Genomic DNA, 20,850 nt, shown 5'->3' on the forward strand with positions numbered 1-20,850 from the left:
GAGAGAGAGAGACGGATGGGCGAAAATAAACACCATGAATAAATAAAAAGATTCCCACATGATGTTCAAAATCCACCCATAGACATGTAGAGTCAAGTGCATCCACACACAGAGACACACTTCGTCACACACTACCCCCCTTAAGCACACAAAACAAGGCACAGGGGTGTAAAAGACTGGCAGCTGCAGGGAGTGTCATGAAGTGCAGCAATGAAACTTTACAGCAGGCTGAAGGGCCAATGAATAAAACACTAGGGGCCTGTCTGTCTGAGGTTCTGGGCCCTTGTTAGCCCACATCATTACAGCTTTACACAGCAGTCACCTCATAGCACAGCCTTTATTACTGTGACCTTGACAATGGCTGTCTGTCAGAGAACATGGGAGGACAGGGAGGAAGAGGAAGAAGGAGAGGAGGGAGGGGGAGGAGACGTACGGTACGCTTGGTTTAAGGGAAATTATTAGACTATAGGGATGAGAAGTGAGTCAGTGATGAGTGAGAGGAGCACAAAACACCAGACAGATGGCCGATTTGGCAGAGAAGACAGAGAGATGGTGAGGAGACAGATTGATGGAGGCTGCCACTCACCGTTGCCTGAGATGGTGAGGTCATGTGTGCGAAAGCTGTCCTGGACGTGTGACAGTGACAGGGTGGTATGAGCTAAGAGGTGGTACTTAGGGCCCCTGTCAACGCACAAGAGAGAGGATGGAAATTTATTCACCGTTTGAGCATGCATGTGAAAAATGGTCTCCATAAATATGCCTACTTATGCCCTCTGAAATATATATTATTCCTCTCTCTATTCAACATGCACACTAGCTGATATTTAAACTTACGGTACAGAGGGAACTGGCAACAGAAGAGGAGATGCCCCTCCGTTGCTAACAGGACTACACGGCCCAGGCTCCATGGCGGCTCTGAGCTTCTTCCCAGCCGATCGCCCCAGCGACGAGCTCAGTTTACTGGCTAGTTTCCTCGGCGTGCTCCCTGCCGAATAGTCGTCCTCGGAGCAGCAGCTGTACAGCTCAACACGCAGCTCAAAACCCGGACTGGCTTCACTACTGCGAAAGGATACACATATGATGAACGTGATCATATATCAGTCACTCACAGACTGGTTTTTCGGAGTACTGCAGACAGATCACTTACAATACGACAGTGTTGTCAAAGCAAATATCGGTGAGCGTCCGGTCCACTATCACCATGTCTGTGTCGAAGATCTCTCCTCCCAGCTGCAGCAGGCAGAACACTGCACACCGATGAAGCTCTGTGAAAGGACGAGGTGGAAAAATATAACAAAAGAGAAAAAAAAAATCTGTGAAACACTGCATTTATGTAACATCTCAACATTCAATTGCATCACTTGAAAACTTATTTTCAGCTTCAAAAAACAGCTTCAAGATGTAGGTAACTGTTGCAACAATGTGTTGAGGCCAGAGGCTATAGAGAGGAAATATGACCTGAGTAGTTAAAGGTTTAAAAAAGATCAGCTCCTCCACCTGGCTGACCAGCACTTCTACTGTTGTTAGTTTCAGTTCAGCGATCTCAATGGCCAGCTGTGCCGAGAATTCCTGTCAAGTGTGGTTGAAACTAAAGCACAATGGTCTTTATAGGTCCATTGTTTAGGATCTGGCGGTATCTAGTGGTGAGGTGAGGAGAAGTCAACAAACTGAAGCCTCTCTCGTGTGCCAAGCATGTTGGAGAGCTACGGTGGCCGATGCAAAAATGCAAATGGCCCTCTCTAGAGCCATTTGGAGCAGAGCCAGTGCGTAGACGGGGAAGTGAGTGGTGAAGCAAGAAAGAGAGAGCGGCGGCGACGGGAGCGCGTAACCTTATTGACTCCGGCCCAAGCAGGAACAGTTAACAGAGTTTGGTTTGTACGTTCTGGGCTACTGTACAAACAACTCCGTGGAGAGGAACCGCTCCCTATGTAGACATAAATGTCTCATTCTAAGCTAACAAAAACATAATGATTCCTATTTTCAGGTGATTATACACTAAAGAAAACATACTTATCAGCCAACGAGAGCTGGGTAACAACAACTCCTGCCTTCTAGATGCACTGTAGAGAAACTATCTCAGGAAATACACATGCAATGCAAAGAAGCATGATTTGGGGTAATGATTATGGTGAATCCTTGTGCCAAAACACCAACATATTCTCAATAACAGTGGGTATCCTTGTTGTAATATAAATAGCGTGGCCCCTGATGGTCTACTATCTTTCTTTAATTGAGTGTTTTTCTTCTTCTCCGGCACAAATTCTCAAAATTCAAGGTGACAACTGAAAAGGCTGAGAGAGGCTGTCTGCTCCTACTTACGCATGTGCTTCCCTCTGTACGCCACATTGACACTTAATATTCACACTTATTATTATTCCATGTGTGTGCTCAAAGCACTGCTTAAAATGTGATTGGACACGTGACGGAGGAACATGCTTTACTCCTCCTCTCCTCCTGGGCTCGGTTTATGTCTCGGTGTGCTTAATGACCTTGACTAACAGCCTCATTAAGCTTTGTTAAGAGTCTACTACCTGTCTCTTGAGTTCATTTATATGCACAGGTCATGCAGATTAATTCTGTCCAAGTTGCCAGGGGAGGGAATGAGCTCTGCGACTGTTATAATGACTGCATGGGGGGTTAACCCACATTGACTCCCATCAAGAGGAGGGAGAGCAAATACTTGATATAAAGATTACCATTATATTTTCACTGCACCATTGGATTCTGAAATGCCATGAAAACATTTAAACATGAAATGGTTCACAGTAATATTCCACAGGAAAAAAAGGGAGTTCCTTAAATGTGCAACAGACTTCATTTGTCTTCAAGTGCCCTACTAATAATAATGACCCAGTTCAGCACCTGTGTGCTGCTGCTGCTTCTCAGAGCCAAGAGGCAAAGCCAGCAGGACTGAACAGTGGGTCAGGTTGTGCTGCCAGGAGTTCCTCATGTCTAGAAAAATCAGTTCCTGGAAAATACGGAGGTTTCTGGTGAAGCTGCAACAGATTGTAATAATCAGCTCCAGGAAATGTGCTGCACAGAGTAGAGAAAATGTCATACAGTATGGTCTGTCTGCACAGTTCAGTGGCTCAGCAGATTTTTTCAAAATACGAAACTCAAAAGTCCACATCAGTGTTTCACCCTCTAGCCATTTATAAAAGGTGATCGTTTTGTTCTTTAGTCATGAGGAATCCCACATTCACCCCTGTGATTATGCAAAGCTTTCACACACATTCAACACGTTTCCCTCAGAGGCAAATCATTAATAAATCCAACAGGCATAAATCATTAATACTCTATCAATGAATGTCTTCACACGCATACAGAGGTGGCTCCTCACCTCCTTTGTTCTTGAAGTACTCCGTGTCTTTCCACATGAGAGGAATCCGAAAATCTGTAACGACAACAGACAGGGGATTAGACCGCAAAAATGTTAATCGCCCTTACTGTCTAACTGACATGTGTGTCTCCCTCCCCATGCTGCTTTCAGTCACTGGCTAAAGTATCCACAGCTAATTACTGTCTATGTGTGTGTGTGTGTGTAGTATGCTCTCCAGCTGGGTACCAGACATGCAACAGTGCCCCCCATGAACCTCCACCCACAAACATGCTCTCAGTCTCACAACTCATTATTATTTTTTTTTACCTTCTCATCATGTTATAAACACAAACAAAACAACTTGAAAAAATAGCCCCTGTTGTCTTGGAGTCCCTGGTGTGAATTATCTCTCTGCAGTGCGTCTGCGATACAAACAGAGTAGCTCCGTAATCATTCATCTGACTGCCCGTTGCTACATCGCAACAGGCAGCATCTGCCTGACAAGAGGAGCCCTGCATTAAATCATACCACTAAAGAGATCACAAAGATTTCCTTATATATTGCTAGTCCAAATCTCCAACAATAAATAAATTAAGTTTCACAAATTCCCCTAAAAAATTCTGCTACAACACACACATCCAGACATTCAGACAAGGTTTTACTACTTGCCCGAGATGGCCACTTTTCCTTTGCATGGGAGCCTGTTGTCCATCGGCCCCGCGTCCGACGACCTCCGCGGGACCTTCTGCATGACCTGAGCCTCCTTCATCCTCTGCAGCTCCGACATGTAGGCCATGATACGAGTGCTGCAGGTCTGCAGGCTCTTCGACGCCTCCAACGCCTGGTCTTTCTGGGAGCAGGCGGCCAGAAGCTTGCAGGCCCCATCGCGCATCCGGATCTCATGGTCAATCTTCTTCTGGATGTCGCTATCCTGCAAGGACAAGGGGTGGTGGGAGAGAAGAGGAAAAAAGAGAGAGTGTAAGTGAAATGAAGCTTAAAACTGCAGTGGGTAGAAATGGAGCAAATATGATTAATAAAAGTACTTTTTATAAAATGGTCACTATATCCTGACAGTAGTGCTTGAGACAGGAAATCTGTACTCCTAATGGCATCTGCAAGATTTCCCAGACCGGAGGAAAACAACCAATCAGAGCCGAGCTGGAGCCTGCCGTCTCTGAGCAGCTGTTAATCACTCGCAAACTCAGACCAAACAGTCAAACTAGGCAGCGCTCATCAAATATGAATCAATATTCTGTTACTGTAATGCCTATTTCTTGCCTCAAATGTTTTCAGAAACATCTTGTAGCGTACTGTTGAGCTGTAAAATGAGAAGGTTTGTGACCCGGCAGTCATGTTGAAATGAGTTGAGGAAATACCAATGATCACCCACCAGCCAGAGCACAGCCAATAGGAATGCTCTCTTTCTGAAATGACCTGTGATTGGCCAAAGTCTCCTGTCACGGGCTCCATTTTTTAAAGCCTGAAAACAGAGCCATGAGGAGGTGAAGAAGTGTAGTTATCTCTCAGAGCACTTGAATTACAATATGCTGAAAGGTTATTATGGAATTTTTGCCCAACGGTGCCAAAAACATTCTGACTACTGAAGGGTTTAAATGACACATTTTGAAAAGTCTTTTGCAAAAGGAGGAAGGCATCATTAGAGAAGTGCAAGGGGTGAATTGAGGGAGGCAGAGAATAGGCGTGACTTATCTAACAGATAGCGATACAAAGAAGGGCAATTTTTTGGCAAGAACAGGAGAACTGAAGAAGAAAGGAAGAGTGTTAGTCTGCAGTAGATTACAGGTCTCTTGTGGATACATTAGCGAGGTGTGTCTCTGAAAGCACTCAGGAGTCAGTGTTCAGTGGTCTGTGTGTGTGTGTGTGTGTGAGAGAGAGTGGTGGCATGGACAATATTCAAACACATGGCCTTTTGCCCTCTTACCGATGAGCCCACCCCCCGCTGAGAAGACACAGAGATGCTGAATCATTTAGCGCAAACTTATTCACCACACACACACACACAGAGGGAGCGGCACATCTCCAGTGAGGGAATAAAGAATGAAGCTGTCAAATGCTGAACGTCTGCAGCCCAAATGAGAGACCCCAGACACACAAATGTACACATACACACACACGGCCCCTTTTCTACAAGCTGCTTTCTCAAAGGAAAAAAATACAATTTGACCTGGCTTATCTGGGGCAAAACATACTCAGAAGTACACACACACACACTGTGGACACATGCACACACACTCACAAACCCAAACACGTGCAGTCAGTAAGGGTTCCTCAATCCTAAAGTGTCTGGCTCTGTCTCTGGTGATGCTGTCCAGAGTTTAAACGCGTCTCTAAGCCCCTCTTCGCTCTGTCAGCAGCACAAAAAGCACCATGTGCCTGAACTTAAAACAATAGAGAGTGAGGGGAAGCGCTAACATATGAGGTGAGAGGGATGAGAGAGCACAAAGGGATCCAATAATCAAGCAAAAGCAAAGCCGGCTTGACCTTGAGTGTTACTGCCAGCGCTCTTTTTGAATCTAAAACACCTTTGAGTCACACATTTGCACATCAATTGCTTCAATCCGAGGAATATTGATCAGTAAGGTCGTCTTTAAGGTTAGGAAAATGTGATGGTTACTTTGTATTTATAATGAATGAATGCTGCATGTGCAACATCTGCTCGGCTGCTGGAGTATGTGTGTCTCCAGTGCTACATTAACAAGCTCACACTATCCCCACAAATAATCTCTAATGCTCCCTTTGCCCTTCCTTTCCCACCCCTCTCTCCTCCCTGATAAATGCACCTTCTCCTCCTCTACTCGGATATTTCTCATTTATCCTCTCTCTCTCTCTCTCTGCCCGATTCTTATGAATTTTTTATTCTTTTGATTTAAGCTTTTATACTTTCACTGCTCATTTTCTTCCGCCTTCCCTCACTCTCCATCCGTTCCACTCCACCGTCCTCAATAGGCTTTTCTTTCTTCTTCTCCTCCACACCCCTCATTCTCCTCTCTACCTGTCTTTGTATGTAGCGTGACTCCCACACTTTGTTCAGCAGAGGCGCAGTGGGAAAGGAATGAATGCAGTTTAGACATAAAAGTCCACATTTGGACACGGATTCTCGCTTGGACGCAGCGCACTTTGAAATTAGGTTTTGTGTGGTTTCTGATTAACCACAGTCTTGGAAAAACTAACTCGCTTCTTGGGATATAACCACACTTGTTCTACATGGTGGTGAAAGCACCACTAACAGCTGTAAATCACACACAAGATCCAACTATTATGTCTCTAAACCAAACCACCAAAACATTAAAACACAGCAAGTAATTGTATCACTTGCTGCAATAAAATGGTTTAACATTAAAAGAGATGGAGGTGATTACTTGCATATTTCTCCTCAGAAACACTGCCAGTGTGAAGAATTATTACACAAAATGAGGGCATGATTGAGTGTACTTATGCTGATGAAGATAATGATCAGTCTCGAGTCGGGTAAAATCTACACTGTGGCTGTTGAACACAATGTAGCTACACAAATAAGCCCTGCCATTAAATAAACACTTTCACTGACTGAAAAGCAATTACAGTACTCTTGACTGTAAAAGAAAGGAGACCAAATTACAGCAATTGTATAAACACACAGCAGTTAGCTACTGGATGTCTGCAAGGTCAAGTGTTATGTGTTATGAGAGTTTATTGTTTGAATGAGTTGTTTTTTTCCATTCAAGTGTCTGTTTTTGGATAGAGAATAAGCCATTATAAGTGAGAATGGGATAAAAAGAAAAGAAGAGAGGAAGAAAATGCACATTCAAGCCTGAATTTATGTTTATTTTTTTGGCAGTGAATATTTAACCGATACTTTAAAAGAGAGCAAGAGAATAACGCGCATATTTCCTAGATCACCAATAATACAATAATGAGCGCAAGGTTTGACACTCCTAGACAACAAACATGAAAACTATCCACTGTTTGCAGAATCTACATCTTTAATAAAAAAAGTCCTATTTACAGAAAGACAAGATTCAGTGCTGAAACTATTTTTTGATACTATTTGAACTATTTGAATACACCACCTTGTTTTGTGGAAAAAATGATTGCTATGTTATACGATTAGAACAAAACCATTATTTGTAAGCGATAAACATACACAAAGAAATGTGAACCAAGGATAAAGAGAGAAAAGCCCAGCTCCGGCTGTGTCCAAATGTCCTTGTCAATGGTGGCACCACAAACCATGCTCCATGCACCACTGAGCCGGAGGCTAGCCAGCCAGCTTTGAAGGAATGCACACACACACACACACACACACACATATGCGCAGACAGGGAGTTAAGGAGCTGTCACCACAGTCCAGTTTCATGCAGTGTGTCTTAGAGTGACCCACTAGCAGGGGGTCCTGTATTTATAGCAGCTAAATTAACAGGCTTCTCCTTGTGGGGGATCTCAGAATAGAAAATGAGCAGCCTAGATGTAACTCTAATCCACCAGTCAGGCTGTATGTCGGGCTAACAGAGTAGGACGGACATAAACACTCACAGACGGCAAAGTAAGAGATAAACACACCAAACAACAAGCAACAATAAGCTGGACAAATGTCTAGATTACTTTCTTTTTGTAATCTTTCCCAAATACTCACAGGCACACATAAAAACAACAAACACACACACATTGTCACAGTGATTCCCTCACACAGTGTCTTCACAGTGGCAGGTGTTAGACCAGTGGGCTTTGCCAGAGAGGCTGTCCGCCTGTGATGGTGGTAGTATGAACAGCAGCCAGATAGAAGGTGAAAGAAGGGTGGATGGGCGACGGGGAAGCAATGCATGCTGGGTATCAAGCAGCGACACAGAGGGGAGGTAGTGCTGTCAAAGAAAACAAGGTTGGACTTGAGGAAAAGAGTAGCGAGGAGAGAGAGAGAGAAGAAAGGAGGAGATGTGGGTTGACAGGGCGAAAGGTCTGGGTGGAGTGTGAGAGGCAGTTGGGAGAAAAAAAGAGATAAGAACAGGAACTGCAAGTGGGAGAAAAAGAAAGAGAAAGCGATGAATGCCAAGAGACGAGCAGGGTGTAGGGTGAGGCGATGAGGGATGGTGAGGACGACAAGCAACAGAGAAGTAGATCAAGGCGCTGGAAGACAACAATGATGGAAAAAAACACACAAGTGTTGGCAAAAGGGAGGTGGCAATCAGGGAATGAAGAGGTTTGGCAACAGAAAGACAGGCGGTGGGTTCTACATGAGCAAAACTGCTGCCGAGGTAACGAAGCATGAAGCTCTGTAAATGAGCAGACGTGGAAATAATTGGGAGAGATAGTGTCTTTTTCTGAGAGGAAAAAAGAAAAGACTCCGAAATTTGACGGTTGCACTAATGGCTAAAGACAGAAAGTGTCTTGCTGGCAATTAACTTTGAAAGGGAGTTATGACAGAGTTCAGATAAACTGCATACTGCTAGACGACAGTTACTCTAAACCATTATTGTACTTGTGAAGCTTTTGAGCTAAATCAGGGATAATGTAAGGGAAAATAGAATATAATCAATAATAACAGCACTAGTAAATAGTACTTGCTTCATGTTGAAGGCATCACTATATGATGCACACAGTATTATCATGCATAAGGCCAATGTAACCTTTCAGCAGGTAATTTGACGCCTCAGTAGATACCAGATGGTCACTTCCTCTGTCACCCCTCCGTCCCCCGTCTGCCTGTGTGTGTTGATCCTCACTTGTGTGATCTCAGTGACACCAACACACACACCTACACAAACACACACACACACAAACATGCTGGTTTGGGGATTTGACGCCGCCGCAGATGGTGTGTAATGGTTTGTTTACGATGTGTTGTTCCGTATGAGTAGGCTTTGCTGTTCAGATCACTGAACCTTGACCTCTGACCTCGATCACTGAGCAGACCAGACGGCTGCAGTTACAGCATGGGGTTAGTAGTCCACGGGGTTAGGTTTAACACACAAATTAGTATTAAACACTGCAAGAAACAACACAGTACACTACAGTAGAGCCATTTAGCATGGCTCTAAGGATCGTAGGTTCGTTATGTGGGTCGGGTCGGTGGGTTCAGTTCATCACTTTGGTCCTGACTGACATCTGTTGGATGGATTGCCATGAAATTTGGTAGAGACATTCATGTTCCCCTTACGGACGAGTTGTTTTCATCAAGACAAATTTTCAATCTGTCCAATAATTTGATTTATGACCGAATACCTGTGAAACTAATGTCATTCCCATCAGCCTCAGCTGTCCTTTGTGTTTGCTAATTAGCAAATGTTAGTATGATAACATGCTAAACTAAGATGGTGATGGGGCTGAACGATTCTGAAAAAATAATTAATATTGATTATTTTGACTGTTATTGCAATTGCAATATGACTTGCAATATTAGAGGGATGATCATTTTTACATAATTTTCATTGAAAAACATATTGAAATGATCGTGGTGTGATTTTTGCGGGGATATGTACTACACAAAGATGTTTTCATAAGTCTGTAGAATATGATGTGGAGGCCAGTGCATCTTAAAATTGTATTTTGACAACATTTCAACTTTCAACAATTGTTGCGCCTCCTGCAGTAGGCCATATTGCGATTTCAATAAAATGTTGTTTAATTGTGCAGCCCTATATAGTGAACATGGTAAACGTTATATACCTACTAAGCATCAGCATGTTAGCCTTATCATTGTGAGCACATTAGCCTGCTGTGCACAATAACGTGTTGCACATACACAACAGACATTTAACATCAATGTCGATACGAATAGAGAAATTGTCCTCCTGCATTTGGAGGGATTATGCATCCTCTCAGTTAAAGGCTGGTTTCTCCAACCACTATAAAACCGTGCTGTGACACCTTTTCTTCTTTACTGACTCTGAAGTTGTTTTCTTTTAGAGCAGACAAGACGCCACAGCTGACTGGCTCAATACAAAAGCTTGTTGGACAGACAGAGTGAAAGAGGTTGATAGAAAAAAAGCGAGAGGACAACAGTGGAGAATAACAAAAACAGCAGGACTAAAATACACTCAGACAAATAGGCGAAAGTCTTGCTCAGTGCTCACTCACACACACAGACAAGCAGACCAGCAGACAAACACACAAGCTCCCACAGTCACGTGAACATGCGCAATCCATCAATTAAGCCATTAAGATTGACACAAATGTGCTCCGTCTCCATTTCAAATACACAAACATCGCCAAGAATTGGAAATTCCTGACCACTCCCATACGGATTTCACTGACCGAACTGCTGGCTTTCAATTAGCCGGCCACAACTATGCGCCTCGCCTTCCTCTCCACCCTCTTCCGCTGCTTTCCCTCATGCTCACCCTCTTCCCCCTCTTCCACACCCAGAGCACGGCTGAATGGAGGGAGCGGTTGAGAGTGCAAGAAAGAGTAAGAGATTAATGAAGAGAGGGGAAAAAAATCAATGGCAAATTAGCTGAGAGGGTTAGAGTGTGAGAGAAAATGAAAAGTGAGAATGAAGATACAAGTAAAGTATAGGGAGAGCGGGAAGAATAAGGGTGAATGGATGAAATGGAGTTATGATGGGACGTTGGGGGAGGATGTCACATTGCTAATGTGACTTTCAGTAACACACGACATATGCCACTATCATACTTATTCCCACAGACACATAACAAAGCACACGCTAAGCGCAGTGTGTACACATTTGTCTATTTACAGAACACATCGTCTGGAGACAGAAAACAGACAACATCCCAAACCAAGTCTAAACCACTCAGAAACAATGATCCAATTCACCAAACAACGTCCCTACAGTGTCTCAGACTCCAGCTGCTGCTGGGAAGCCTGGGCACAACAACAGTGAAGGGAACTGGTTTGGTACTGGTCATGGAAGACAGAGAGGCGGGAGGGAGGAACGGGGGGAGAGAAACAGTAACTGGGTGGAGTGTTTGCATTTTACGACAGCACGGCTGGCTACAAAGCAGTCCAGGTCTGTTCAGTGCCAGGTCACACTTAACACTCCCACGGCCCTCTCTCTCATATGGCATCATGCGCCTGCGTGCCCCGGTCTAGGTGCCAACATGCTGATGTCATTATTGAGGTGATTGTTGGAGAGTTTCAACAGTGGACCGCCCGCCCTTATAGCTGGAACACTGTGAACTCTCCCCCCTTCAGACAGCTTATGCATCCAATTATACGCCGACAATAGAGACTGTTTCGGCTCTGCTCGCATGGAAAACTATGTGAGTGCTCGTCCACATGTGCTTGTGTGTGCGAGCAAATGACTTTGCAGCCAGCTGTTCTCACACAAAGACAGTGTGTCTCGAATGCAGCTGGGTCCCAGCACACAGACGCGGGGCGGAGTCGCAGCAGAAAGTGCTAAAGAGAGAAATAATGTGTCTGCGTCCTAAATCATGTTTTATGTGGATGTGACGGATGCATGTGTATGCAAACAAGTGCATGCAAATGTAACAGCGCATAGTTGCTCCGTGTGTGCACTTTGTACTTGCGAGTGCATTTTTATTTTGGCTGCTGGCCCTTAAGGAGAGCAACAGAGGAGTGAATTTCAAGCTATAAAACAAATTGTTTGGAGCTACGAGAGAGCACAGGAAGCTTAGAGTCTGCCAAGCAGTGATCACTTCAGCAATTTATAGGCACCACTAAAACGTGATGGCTCTTACGGTGCACACTCAGCCTAATACACCGGGTCCGCATTATCATATAGTAGCAGAGTGGGAGCTGGGAGGAGCAGCGGGCAGGCAAACCAAACTGCAGAATCATTGGAAGGCAATGTATAGGTGATAATAACAGGAAGTGTGTGTTAGTATATCTACTGTACGACTGTGTGTGGTCTCTCAGCGTATAGCTAACAGGCCTGGAGAGTATAGATTTATGAAACGCTGCGTACAGGTTCCAGAGCAGACTCATAAATAACTGTGGGCTGGGGGAAAAAAACTATACATTCAACCTGCAGGGTAGTTTATTATGAGCAACAGCACCAAAACACTAATAACAGCAGCAGGAACCCCCTCCTGTTCCTCTTCCATCTCACCTCTAAAAGAGGACCAGGGGGAAACAAACTGGGCTGTGTTCAAAATACAGTAATGCTATGTTCAGACATAATAAACTGGATTGTAAATCCTCTCTGACTTGTAGAGTTGAATCTAAAAGAAGCTCAACAAAACATTATATTCTTCAAGGATCCAAACAGACCATAAAAGGCTGGAAAAAAGCAGTACGTTTAAATTAGGGCTGGCCCCTCTTTGTCGATTAGTCAAATAATCGGTTGTCTTTAGTTGATTAGTCATTTTTCAAGCCTTTTCATGCTAAATGACTTATTTCCAAGAAACTTATGAGCACATCTCTGGTAAACGCAAGATTTAAAGAGGTGTTTTTGTGTGATCATTTGTGGAGAAACAGAAACAGACAGATCTGACGATTACATCAACTCATCGTTCGGTTGAGGACAGTTTGAATTGTGTGATGGTGATGATGTATTCTCAAGCAGTTCTGGCATAGTTTTGTATGTTTCACAGCTCTAAAGTGAAGAAAGACGATCCACAGCTTCTGATGAGAAAGGAGACAGCAGAGAAGGGACGAGAGTTGTCACCAAGCAGCTTCCTTTTCCAATCAAACGGTAAATGCAAAGACCCTAATGAGAGTAATTGGCGGACTGGACTGTCTGGGTGCTGAGAGAGGCAATTAATGAATTAAGAAACACACACGCATACACTGCAATACTGTAACCTCGTCATGAACTTTACTGGCAGTCAGTGTTGTGCACTGCAGGCCTGGAACATAGCCACTGACTATTATACGAGTTGATACTGTATTATTAACTGATTAGCCAGCTTTTCCTGTAAGCCAGAGGCCCATACAGAGAGCGGGGAGCAGGGTTTAGGAAAGGAACGGGTAAGAAGCAGGTCCGTCTAAGCTTCTGATCAAAGACTGCTGTGATCACTCTCAATGAGAGAGAGAGAGCACTCTGCAAGTGCATCCCTAAGTGGGGAGATAGAGTAAAAGAGGATTTAATCACATTAAAAGATACACATGAAGCAAAAAAGGCCCCGATGTGACATTGTAATCTACTCTGTGCTGGAATTTTTCACATGTCATTTTACAGCCAGTTCTTTCTCTAACACATCAAATTACTGTTTGAAGAGAGGTGTTAGTCTGTGAACGCAAGTTGGCTGTGTTGCTTATCACTTACGCTGATATGGCTGTGAAGGGGCTGGGTGGAGTATGTGGCACAACACTTTCTCTTTAAAAATAATAATAAAAAGAACCTCAGTGTGTGTGCAAGTGTCATGGTGACTGACAGCTCTCAGAATGACATGCTACCTCACACCTTGGGGAAACGTGGGGGCGGATTTAACCTCTGCAGTGCATCCAGACCAGCCAGCCCAAATGTTTGCAGTATTGTTCACATCTTTGCCTGTGACTGGCTAACAGCATCACATGACTGGCTGTGTATTTCGCTTCCAGTTTTCCGAGTGCAACTTGCAAGGAAGTATACAGCACCATATCGCTTGGCGAAAATGTCAAATCAATTCGGGGCATACTGTTGTCAACAATTCCCACGGTGCAAACAAAGAAAAAACAGAGTCAACATCTACAGAACAAACACTGCATTTTGACAAAACAGGCTCCGACAAATGGCAGATGAAGAACAGCTAAAGGGACAAAGGGAGGGTCTAGAGGTCAAGAGGTCACGAGTGCCACCGGCTCCCAATAGAGAGTAGCATCCCTGCTGGGTCCCGTACCATTAAGCCCCCTTTCATCCTCAGTGGGAGGGTGAGGGGCGGCTAGTTATCTCACTACCACAAGCCCATCCTAACACTTGCTGCGCAACACACTGTAACACATTTGTAAAGCTCTCATTAGTTGACTTTTGCAAATAGGCAAATAACCCAACCCCCCTCCTACTGGTTTCAAACAGCCTGACACAATTTCAGCGGCACACACACAAAATGCTCGTCTCAGTAATCCGAGGCTTTCCTCCTTGTCTGAATCAGGATAAGGAAATCGGGGCTAATTAGCTCAGCCGGCCTAACTAGCATTTAAGCCTGCCAAAATGTCCTCCCTGTTGTCTTTTACTTCTACTGTCAGACACACATGGTAGGGGTTTAGATAAGTGCAAAGCTTGTGGAGTTAAGACCATATTAATGCGGATAAACCTGAAAGTGCATCATTCTTCTCAGTTTTATCCTTCTATTCACACTCCCAAAGAGCTCTTTAAATGCTTAAAACACTTGTGTTGCAGTGTAGTGCGGATGGGCTAAACAGAGCTTTTATAAAATCCTAACATGTGATTGCCATGATGATAAAACTTTGAACTAACAATCTTACACATCCAGCCCCTCTGCAGTGCTAATCATGTGGTTTTGCCATACTTTTACTTTGCACCTTTCTAAAAGTTTTATGGATGTATTATTTTTATTTAAAAATATTCTTCTACATAAAAATATTATCAATGTGACCTTTAAAGTTGACGTGAGGAGGAAGAGATTTAAGAGTTTTTTTCTTTTTATTTGTTTTGGCATTTAAGATTGGGCATTTAATAACTATCTGAGAATCTTAGTTTGAATGGAAAACTCATCATATTTCCCATATAGATGTATCCAGCATGTCGTGCCAATATTTTGTTGACTGACAGCATCATTGGGAAGGTATTTATACCTTGTAAGTACACAGATGGATCATACTCAATATTTATACTATGTGTATCCACTACTCTCTCCACAGTTCAATTGTTTATTACAACTTGGGCCTAATAGAGGTAAAAGCAATCAGACAATGTTGTTTACAGCTTCTATTGTCTTAATCAATACGGGGATATTGCATTATAGCAATTTTTTCTCTGACTGTCTCTTTCTGATATTCGGTGTGCTCTCGCTGAGTCCCACTTCTAGCCAAGAGCTCTGTGTTTGAAGCTGCTTTTATCACTCTCTATTATTCATCACTGTTACCTTATTTAGATTATACGGCCACATGTGTATATATAAATCACATGTGCTGCCCCCACGTGAGATCCGTTGGAGGGGAGTCGAGGTGAGGCTTTTGTCCGTCATGAAGGTGCACGAGACAGAGAGGCAAAGACGCACAATGCCAAGGCAGCAGATATTCTATGGTGAAGCTGTGTGTGTGCGTGTGTGTGTGTGTGTGTGTGTGTGTGTGTGTGTGTGTGTGTATCCCTGCATGTATGTGTGTCCTTGAATCACTATCGACGAGCGAGAGAATGCGGTTCATTATAATATTCATGAAGCTGCAGGATTTCTGAGCTGAGTTAAAGCAAAGCAGGATATGACTGAGCTGACCCTCAGCCCTCTGCCCTCAGGACACAAATGACCAAGAAAGGGACAGATGATGCACGGCTGGAGGGTGTGCATGTGTGTGTGTGTGTGTGGAGGGGATTCTAGCTTATGAGCTGATGAGAGCCACTTATTTCAAAATGATTTCATGATTTCAGAAATGAAAGTATTCCTACCATCGCTTGGTCAGAAACAACATTTAAGGTCTCCTGAAGAAATAAACATCTAACATAATCTTAAAACTGGATCTGACATGAAAGCCAGCACATTCCTTTTGTTGTGAAGGACAGCTTTACAGCCTTTATGCCATTTATTAATGGCTGCCATGAATTAAGAATATTTCTATCACGCGATAATAAAAGTAGTATTTGTTTCACAGCCTTGATTCACGACAGTCATATTAATGTCATGGGGAACACATGTAAGGTGAGATCCACCCACAGTTCCTGAATCTGTCACTTCTGGCACTTTACAGCACTTACAACCTGCTCTGGTTACTAATGGTTCGCATTAACCCCTTGGAGTCTCTGTTCGTGTGTTGTGCGTACAAGGATGTGTGACAGTTCAGTGAGAAACAGCGAGAAAATGAGTTGGGGAAAGCGAGGCTGCAAGGGCAAGTGAGATTGAGAAGCGAAAAAGAACAAGAGAGGGAATATAATTAATTGCAGAAAGTGTGTGTATGTGTGTGTGCATGGTTCTTATCTCTGCCCTCCAGAACAGCTTGAACAGATTGGGGATCCACATTTACACACACAAACGAGCGTAAAACTTCTACACACCACTTATCTACACACCGATGCTGCACAAACAGGCACTAGTTCAACATATTTATTCAGCTACGACAGAACAATGCACTGCTTCCATCTGCTGACATGTAAATGCACCAGAAGCAGGCCGACATGAACGGAGCCGGTCTGGGTCTCAAACGGTCTTATAGTGAACCCCATTCGTCTTTCCTGCTTCTGTCTGTGCCGTGAGAGAATTCGTACGAAGCATTCATCTACAAAGGCTGGATAAACCACGCATATAACACACATTCATGCCACTCACAACGTCGATATTGAAGTATGTTTTAATCAAGGTGGAACTGATGAATTGGACCAATAACAGCCTTTCATTAAATGCTGGACTTATTGGACATTCATTTTAGCAGTCTGGGAGCAATAGTGATGGCAGTTCATCCATGAGTACAGCAGTGTGTAAAAGCTGCAATGAAATCTAAATTGTCTTTGTACTATAGTTTATATTAATCACTTAAATTATGTTCATGGGCCTGGGTTTCAATGGAGAGAGATTCACCACCCTATGTAGGTTCAGATGCTGTTTCAAACAGTTTTTCCACCCAGAAAAAAGTAGGGCAAAGAGTAACTATTATTGTCTCTGAAATTCTAATTTAAAGATGCTAAATGTGAGATTGTAAGCATTTCTATTGCCTCTCAACGGCTCTCAACATGGCGACAGTGAGCCGCAGCTAACGGTGCTAACAATGCTAAATAGTGCATACAAAGGCGAAAGTTATCGGCGTTATCAGCTGTAACCACTGTATGAGAACATGCACTAAAAGCATGCACAGCCGGCCTAGCGATGTCAACAAAGCATGGAGAAACTCAGATTACAAGAGAGCAACTTCATTCTCTGCTCAGGTAGACATTACTCCACTATATCTTTACATATCAAATAGTTGTTTGATGTCATATTAATGCTCTGGATATTAAATTTAGCACCTTAAGGAAGAAGATGGTTTCAGAATTTGGGCTATTGGCCAAGTCAGTCTAAAAATATCAGAGTTGGCCCATGGCGGTCAAGTTTTTCCAGTGTGGAACAAATGTCACTGACTGCTCGGTGTGGTGGTATTTATGGAAGCTGTACTTCAGTCAGTCAACACACGCACACACAGAGATAAATAAACACAAGTAAATATGTTTTATTGTCAACAACAGCAGGCCATTCTGGAGTCAAGCATTGACTGTGCACACCGCACCTCTTTCACATTCTCTCGCTAAGCAAAATCCATGAGCAATTTAGTGTCCTCTGTCACACACGTGCTTCACACACAATCCTCTCTGTAACATCTAACCCCAAACCCACAGCGAGGTGTCATGTGAGCAGCATGATGTGTGCAAGGAATGACGTGTGTGTGTGAGGGAGTGTAAAGCTGTGTCTTTCATATTATTATTATCGATTCTATACGACCATGCCAGCATTTCATCTGAGGGCCCATGGGAGCAGGATAGAGGGATGTCTAGATGGATTATCCATTATGTTAGATTTCCACAGATCTAGTGAGTGTGTGTGTGTGCGTGTGTGTGTGTGTGTGTGTCTGGGCACACACTTTGTGGCTTCGCTCATATCAGCAACACAAGAGCAATTCCGTTAAACAAACAAGTGCGGATGGATGCTGTGTAAAATGAAGGTTAACTTGCACACACACACACACACACACAACAGGTAGCAGGTATTAGACGGCCTGTCGAACAGCGCAGTATAAATGACTGACAGCTCAGCATCTGTCTCCTCGGATAGACATGACAGATAGATGTGGACCGGCCTGATTGCGATCCGCTGCCAGCAGCTCTGCATTAGCTGCTTGTCTGATTATCTGTCTGCGGCACTGAGAGCGCTCCTCCATGACCATCAATCCCTTCACGATCTTCTTCTGCATCGTCAGGTCGTCACTCCTCTCTAATTGTCTGTCTGTCTGTTTATCTGCCTGTCCATCACTCCTTTCGTCATCCACTGAATCAGCATCACGATACCACACTGTCAATCTGCTGCTGCATAAACATACACACTGTCCCATGTATGATTACACGGATACGTCCTCCTGCATCAACTCTATCTGTCCTCTCTTTTCTTTCGGTTTTGAGGCACTCATGCCAGGACAAACTCATCGAGAAACTCTGCCACTCTGCCTGCCACAACATTGCGTCTAAAAGGAGAAATAGGACAGAACATTACCGAGGGAGCTCTGCCATGGCATGTCGGGGCGGGTTGTTTAGTGTGTATTTGAGTCATGAAGCTGAAAACCGAGAGCAGGAGAGGAGGACTAAAGCTGGCAAGAGACTCTGCGGTGAAAAAGTAAGAAACCCCCAGAGAGAGAGAGTAAGAGCTTGTATGAGGGGCGGCTGTGGCTCAGAGGGTAGAGCAGGTTGTCCACCAATCAGAAGGTCGGTGGTTCGATCCCCGGCTGCTCCGGGTCACATGTCGATGTGTCCTTGAGCAAGACACTTAACCCCAAATTGCTCCCGGAGGCATAGCCATCGGTGTGTGAATGAGTATTTAGATTAAATCCTGATGGGCAAAGTTGGCACCTTAGTAGCCTCTGCCATCAGTGTATGAATGTGTGTGTGAATGGGTGAATACTGACATGTAGTGTAAAGCGCTTTGAGAGGTCGTAAGACTAGAAAAGCGCTATATAAGTCCAAATCCATCCAAGTCCATATGAATAAGTGCGAGTTAAAAGATCTATAATTGGGTGGGCTGTGAGGCAATATTGTGGCGGAGCAAGGTGTTAAGTGGCTCATTTTTCACACTAGTCCGAAGACAACTGGCTCAAGGAGACACACAAAACAAAGTCCAATACACTCCTCCTCCTCCTCCTCCTCCTCCACCTCCACCTCCACAGCTGCTGTCATGTTGTACAGTGCATAGAGTAATAATTCCAATTCCCCCGTGTTTCTCAGGATGAGGGAGTCCTACCTATCTCAGTCCCAGCGGCAGCTGCCTCGTGGGAAAAAGCAGTGGACAATATCAAACAGAATGACCTCTACTGCAGCAGCAAGGAGCAGGGGCAGAGAGAGAGAAAACACACGTGACTGCAGAGGTGAATGAAGGCTGGGGAGGGAAAAGACAGACAGATACAAGCAGAGGAGACACTCGAGATACCTATCCAGATAGAGAAAGACGAGAGAGACAGAGAGCTGTGTGGACGGACAGAGACTTGACTGCAGAGAGCTTCTCTGCAGTAAGTGGTTATTGATTGTTAGATGTGGGCCGAAGGCTTCCATAGCGAGTCAACTGACACAGGATGCTGACTTTTCTCTCCCCCCCACCACCACCTTGTATAAATTGCAAACGCAATGAAAAGCAGAAAACGCATTTAACAGAAAACAAAGACTAACTGCAGCACGTGATGAATACGAATGTTGCATAAAGATGCGTCAGGAAGCCTGTATATGGAGGATGCAGTGTAGTCACACCGAGGAGGAGCTCTGGCACATCGGTAACCTTTTCACTACTAATGATCAGAGATGGCTGTGGTTGTAACAGTAGTAGGGACAACACACACCACACGCTTTGAGCTCTCTATGCAATGCACACACAGAGATAGACACACACACACAGAGAAGGCTGTATTCCAGGAATGGAAAGATCACATCTGTCTCGCTCGTTCAATCTCTGACTGATGTTGATGCAGGTGACCTTTTCAAATCAACACGAGACTGAAACTTCACATCAGGAAGCAGGCCGTCATTAAGTAAAGTGAAGGCAATCAACAGACAGAGATGCAGCCAGTCGTTTGGTTAATCTGTGCGTGGATTGAGTTTCAGTGGTGATAGAAAAGTTGATTATAGGAAGTCGTCAGAGCCACTGGTTTTGTCGGATAAAATGTGCTCAAACTACCCAAACTACCCAAACTGACTGCCTGTCACACACACACTCAGAACATCTGGCCACATGCATGTTCAGCATGTTGAGGCAAACATTTTTTGGGCGCCATCCTTTCTTTTCAGCTCTTTTCTGTGGTTCCGCGTGCATGTTTTGAAGTGGAAAGCTTCTTGAAATAGTATATATATGAATGCATAGCAGACATGTCTCTTGCTATGTGGACTGGCATCCTCTGAGCCAAACAGCTTTATGTGAAAACCATGGAATTTTATTATTTTATTGCTGTGGGAAATAAAGCAATGAAAAGCATAATATTCTCGCATGTAAATCTTTTCTGCTCCCAGTGTTCACTTTAAGTGTGGCTATTTTTGTGCTGCCAATTCAAGGCGTTTAGGAAAGATTTATTCACAAGAGAGGGGAAAGGGTGATGACTGGGAGATGTAAGTCATTACTGCAGTAATATCCCACAGTTGTCACATTGTTCCAACTCTGAGAAGCTGGGTGGTATGACACAGTGCAGTCAGACAAGATGAAATTGAGGGTTACTATCACCCTACTAATGTCATCTCCAGCGACCCATTGGCACAGAAAGAGAGAGACATAGAGAGTGAGTTATTTAAGGTGACAAACAAAAGGAAC

At 44.0% G+C, this 20,850-nt stretch overlaps 1 protein-coding gene across 3 annotated transcripts in view; it reads right to left on the reverse strand.

Annotated features, from left to right (window-relative positions):
• The window catches only part of rtkna (rhotekin a), a 59,446-nt gene that overhangs the window by 5,703 nt on the left and 32,893 nt on the right, over window positions 1-20,850 (reverse strand). For all 3 annotated transcript variants that reach the window (XM_074638321.1, XM_074638322.1, XM_074638323.1), the window contains exons 2-6: window positions 3,989-4,250; window positions 3,341-3,394; window positions 1,148-1,265; window positions 835-1,059; window positions 587-681 (exon numbers count right to left, since the gene is read on the reverse strand). In XM_074638321.1, coding sequence (XP_074494422.1) covers window positions 587-681; window positions 835-1,059; window positions 1,148-1,265; window positions 3,341-3,394; window positions 3,989-4,250 — 754 coding nt within the window. The remainder of the gene's footprint in view (window positions 1-586; window positions 682-834; window positions 1,060-1,147; window positions 1,266-3,340; window positions 3,395-3,988; window positions 4,251-20,850) is intronic.

Source organism: Sebastes fasciatus, chromosome 6 (genome assembly GCF_043250625.1).
Source record: "Sebastes fasciatus isolate fSebFas1 chromosome 6, fSebFas1.pri, whole genome shotgun sequence".
NCBI classification, from domain to species: Eukaryota; Metazoa; Chordata; class Actinopteri; order Perciformes; family Sebastidae; genus Sebastes; species Sebastes fasciatus.